At 39.8% G+C, this 5600-nt stretch overlaps 1 protein-coding gene across 8 annotated transcripts in view; it reads left to right on the top strand.

Annotated features, from left to right (window-relative positions):
• The first annotated feature begins 46 nt into the window (after nt 1-46).
• Nucleotides 47-5600, top strand: part of CAST (calpastatin) — a 145220-nt gene continuing 139666 nt past the window's right edge. For 7 of the 8 annotated variants that reach the window (XM_014543993.1, XM_014543994.1, XM_014543995.1 and 4 more), the window contains exon 1: nt 48-193. In XM_014543993.1, coding sequence (XP_014399479.1) covers nt 164-193 — 30 coding nt within the window. In that variant the 5' untranslated portion in view covers nt 48-163. Of the gene's footprint in view, nt 194-5600 lie in introns of all 8 variants that reach the window. The other variant, XM_014543997.1, reaches the window with a different exon arrangement.

The raw sequence follows: 5600 nt of genomic DNA on the forward strand, positions 1-5600 counted from the left end.
AGGCCCAGCCCAGGTGCCCGCCCACCTGACAGCTGCGGGACTCGCTGAGCTCTGTGCCAGCCAGGCCCAGGGCAGGTGGAGTGGAGCCCAGCGCCTTCAGCACCGCACCCCGAGTTCTCGCTGGGTCCAGCGTCGAGTTGCTCAGAGCAAACCGGTTATCACCATGGCATTCGCAAGCTGGTGGTACAAGACGGTAAATAGAAGCGAACGTCCTGGGCAGGACCGGGAAGGGAAGGGAAGGTGTTCGCTTTGCCTTTCTGGGCGTGCGGACGAGGTATTGTCCGGGGTTTGGCGGGGAAGGGGTGGAGGCTGGGTGCGACCTCCGCTCGTGTCTTCAGGCTAGGCTCCGGGAGAGGCCGGGCTCACCCTGCCGTGGTATGTGGGAGCGCGCCCGGACGTGCAAGTCTGTGTGAGCAGATGCACCGGGCTCAGCTCGTGCTCAGAAGTTGAATGAAACCGGAATTTTTGCTGGAGGAATTCCGCCCCAGGACGGGGATTCCTGGATGAACTCGGACTCAGCTCTGGAGAGCTAATATCTAGTGTTTGTTTTTAACCCATGAGTAAAGCTTAAGACAGGAATGTTGTTGGCCTTGCATTCTCCAGCGCAAAGGAGAGGCAGCTGGGATGGAGGCGTGGAGAAAACCCCAAACTCCAAGGAGCAAAAGCAACTGAGTGTGGTTAAGACCCTTGGGCGGAAGGTGGGGGGTAGCGCTGCTCTGTACTTTATTACTTTGGATGAGGGACAAAGATGTTCCATTTGTTTAGTGTTTTAAATGCCAGGCCAACCGATTAGGTGTGATATCCAGTCAAGCTGGCATTTGTAATGTGTAGGAACTAGGAGGCATGATTAACATTAGATTACATTACTCATGTATACCAGTCTCTACCAGCATGTGGTATTGTAAAAAAAAAAAAAAAAAAAAGCAAGGATGTTGTAATCAGACCCTCTTTAGAAAGCAGTCTTGTGTTGGAATCAGTAAATCGTCTCTTACTAGCCAGTGACCATATACTGAACCTCTAATGTGCCAGGCAAAGTGCTAGCCTCCAGGTACACAGTGGAAAACAGGACAGGGCTCTTGTTCTCAATGGGCAATGAGTCAACTTTTTTGAACCTGTTTCCATATCTATAAAATGGGGGTGATAATAGGCACCACGTAAGGGACTCATTAGATTCACGAATCAAAGTACCGTGGGCATATACTTTTAAAATATTGGGAATGACACTTTCCCCTGAAATATTTCTTCATGAATGTTTCCCATTATGTATTCTGGGCTTTTAAAAGTTTGCTTTGAGTCATTATTGTCCTGAGGTTATCAAAATGCACCACATGAAGTCTGCAAATATGGATGTCAGTGGTTCAGAGCTGATATCAGAATCCTTCCAAACTGGTGATTCTCTCAAGGAAATTGTGGGGGAACATTTGGATGGAAGTAGTTTAAATCTATGCTTTTAACTCTTACTTTTAAGAGCAGGGTGACATTTTGTTAAAACCTCTCTTAGAATCCAATTTTGGAACTATAGTATTAGAGAAATTGTTTGCTAGTAGGAAGGTCCTAAAGTCAGCAATATGCCTGTGGCCAAACTTTGACTTTTCCTAAACCAGTGCTGTCCAGTAGAAATATAGTGAGCCACCTATGTCATTTTAAATTTTCCAGTAGCCACATAAACAAAAGAAACAGAGAACGTTAGTAGCATATTTTATTTAGCCCACTATATCTCAAACCTTATTTTAACATGTAATCACTGTATAAATCATTTATTTTAAATCTTCTTTTTCATATTAATTCTTCAAAATCCAGTTCACACTTGCCACATTTCAAGTGCTCAGTAGGCATGAGTGACTAATGGCTAAAAATGTGGACAGTACAGCTTAGGTTCCTAACCAGTTTTGTATGGTGATTGTGAGGGGGTGATCAAAGGCCATTTGAAAATTAAATGCAAGTTAAGAGCCATTTTTCCATAAAAGAATATACACTTACACACCCAACAGCCCACCGATAAATCCCCTAAAGGTCCATGGGGCCCATTTATAACATATATACATACATAATATATATGCATGTATGTATATATAATAATATATACTTTTATATAATATATTGATATATAATAGCATGGCTTTTGGTAAATCTCATAACGAATATCTTTAGTGGGATCCTTTAAATACTGAAAAAAAAAATGTGACTGACCTAACTTTAAAAATTTAGGCAGAATATAATTAATTAAAAGAAATATCTGTGATGTGTTTGTTTAAAGGAATGCCACATTTCCCTTAAACATTGCAATGTGTATTTCCACATTGAATGACATCAATATCATTGATCGTCTGAAGAATTATGTATTAAGTTAGAGCTGAAGAACATCTGATGAGCATCGTAATGATGAAGAGTAAATTTGGTTTACACCAGTAATTACATTCCTGAGTCCTAAGTTGACTTGATTAGTCCATATTAATTAAAGGTGTTCCTTCGCCTAATTAGACCCGTGGGCCCCGTGGCGGCATGATCAAGGAGCCGAGTCATTTGGGATGCCCATCCTTGCAGCCAGCCTGGGAAGAGTGTCTGTCACAAGCCTTCCATGGCTGGACAGACCACTTGGCTGCAGTGATGCTTAGGAGTAGGAATGCAAATTATAGTGTCTGCAAAAAGGACACAGGCTTCAGGTGAAGAGAGAATGGAGGTCAGACACTTTAGTCTTTAGGTTGGCAATTTATGAGTTACGTTGCTTCCCATTGCAGATAAGACTTTTAAACTAAGAGTGATATCTCATGATGGTGTTCTTTAATCAGTTTTGACACTTCCCAAAAAGTTAATTATATTCTGCAAGTGCTTTTTAAAGAATGATATAGCTTGTGGGTGGTCATTTGAGATTCTTAGGTGTATGAATAATTAGTCCTGAGTAAGTTGTTTCAGTGGAATACAAGACTTCTCTAAGCAGCCCATTTCTATTCTCTCTTTTCCTTGAGGTTTTTTGTTTTTGTTTTAATTGTGATAAAATACACATAACATACAATTTACAACTTTAGCCATTTTTAAGTGTAAAGTTCAGTGAAATGAAGTATATTCATATTCTTATGATGCCATCACCATCTCCAGAACTCTTCTTATCTTAAAAAAATTGAGACTCTATACCCATTAAACAATACATCCCAATTTGCTTTACAAACATGAATTCAAATATATAGCATTGTATTTAAGTATCTATGTTCTTTATCATTTTCCCTTTTTTATTCTATTGTAAGGAAATTTAAGATGATATTGACATATATGACATTTTGTTTATTCATTCATCTGAGAATGAACACTTAGGTTGCTTCCATTTTAGCCATTTTTAAAGGAACCACCTTACTGTTTTCCAAAGTGGTTGTACCATTTTACATTCCTACCATCAGTACACAGAGGGCCCAACTTCTTCACATGCTCACCAATACTTGGCCCACTGCCTTCTGACTTTTAAGGTTTGTAATCTTATTGAATATGCCTTGTATGTGACAGTCAATTTTTCTTGCTGCTTTCAATATTCTGTCTTTGTCTTTCAACAGTTTGATTGTAATGTGGATTTATTTGAGTTCATCCTACTTGAAGTTTGTTGAGTTTCTTTTTTTAAAATATATATTTTATTGATTTTTTACAGAGAGGAAGCGAGAGGGATAGAGAGTTAGAAACATCGATGAGAGAGAAACATTGATCAGCTGCCTCCTGCACACCCCCCACTGGTGATGTGCCCACAACACAGAGGTACACCCTTGACCAGAATCGAACCTGGGACCCTTCAGTCCACAGGCCAATGCTCTATCCACTGAGCCAAACCGGTTAGGGCGAGTTTCTTGTTTATATTCATATCTTTCATCAAATATGGGAAGTTTTAGGCCATTATTCTTTAAATAACCACTGCCTCTTTTTCTCTCCTTCTCCTTGTGGGACTTCCACCAAAGATCTGTTAAGTTCTGTTCACTTTTCTGTAATCATTTTTCTTTCTGTACCTCAGATTCAATAATTTCAATTGTCCTATATATAGGTTATTATTATATTTCTTCTGCCTCCTCAAATCTTCCTTTGAAAATCCCTCTAGTGAATTTTTCATTTTAGTTATTGTATTTCTCTGCTCTAGAATTCCTTTTTACTTTCTTTTTAATCTGTCTTTTTACTGATGTTGCTTTTTTTTACATACCTTTTTTTTTTTTTTACTTTCTCTACTCATTGATTTTTAAAAATAAATATACCTCTCACATTAGCATTCTCAATGAGTTTGGGGTTTTTTAATTAAAGTAAAATGGGTGAGTAGGGAAATACATAGTCTTGATAAGAGGACTCCAAAATTTTCAAAAATTTTTATCACAGAAGAAGAGAGAATAACATAATGAATTCCTCATGTACCAATCCCCTGACTTCAATAATTATCAACATTGTAACATTATGCCAGTCTTGCTTTATCTATCCAACTTCCAGCCCCACCAACACACACACACACACACACACACACCCTTCCAAAGTATTTTAAAGTGTGGGAATTGCACATTTAAGTGTCATCCCTGTGACCAACTCAGTATAGGTTGTTTGGAAAATGAATTCTCTTTACCCTGTGTACTTCATTTTCTTAGGTATAATATGGAAATGTGAGACTAATATAATACACAGTCATGAGACAAAGTCGTAAATATAAACTTATCAGATGAACCTAGTTCCTTTGTTCTTATAAAAAATAAAAAATAAAATTTCTGTTCTAATACTTACAGCCTTAAACTTTTGCTTGCATCTCATATTCATTTTACTGTCTCATAACTCGCCACAATCAGATTAGTGCCAAAGAAAAAGAAGGGAGTGGAATAGCTTTTATTGTATTCTTAAAATGAGCCAGGCAGTGGGCCAGGTTCCTCATTAACTCAGCCAATTTCATAAATATCCCATAAATATCCCTGGGGGTAGGTTAGCTCCATTTTACAAAGGAACACACACACACACACACACACACACGTTAAATTATTTGCCCAAGGTCACATATCCTTTCAGATCTATGCTCTTTCTGTCCTATTAGAGTTTATCAGGGAAAGGAATTCAGGGAATTGGTTACCCAGGTTATAGAAGAGGCTGGGAAGCCAACTGGAGTGGGTGAGGCAACCCAGAGATTAGAAATTGCAGGAAGCTGCTACAATTCCTAGGCTGGAAAGACAAAGGGAAGAGCTGGATCACCCTGCAGAAGCTGGAACCACCATTGGCTTGTCCTTCAGGAGACCCTACTGCAGGGGCTCCCAGAGGCAGAGAGGAGGGGAAATACTGCCCACCCACCACCTCCAGTCTCTTGCTGGTGCCTCCCACTGGCCAAACCTAGGCTGAAGCCATCCATCTTGGGAGCCAGCAAACATCCCCGCTGCACCAACAGGGCAGGCTCAGGGCGGCCCAGAACTCCATTAGGAAGACTGTGTTAAAGCAAAACCAGCGTTACATCTTGGTCCTCCTTGTTTGCTGAACAATCCTGTTTTAGCAAGCAAAATACATAGAATAGATTTGAAGGGTTTTGGTAGGAAATGTCAAATTTGCACATTGTCTCTAATTTTTCTATATATATACTAGAGGCCTGTGCACAAAATTCATACACAGGG

Source organism: Myotis brandtii, unplaced genomic scaffold (genome assembly GCF_000412655.1).
Source record: "Myotis brandtii unplaced genomic scaffold, ASM41265v1 scaffold344, whole genome shotgun sequence".
Classification (NCBI taxonomy): domain Eukaryota; kingdom Metazoa; phylum Chordata; class Mammalia; order Chiroptera; family Vespertilionidae; genus Myotis; species Myotis brandtii.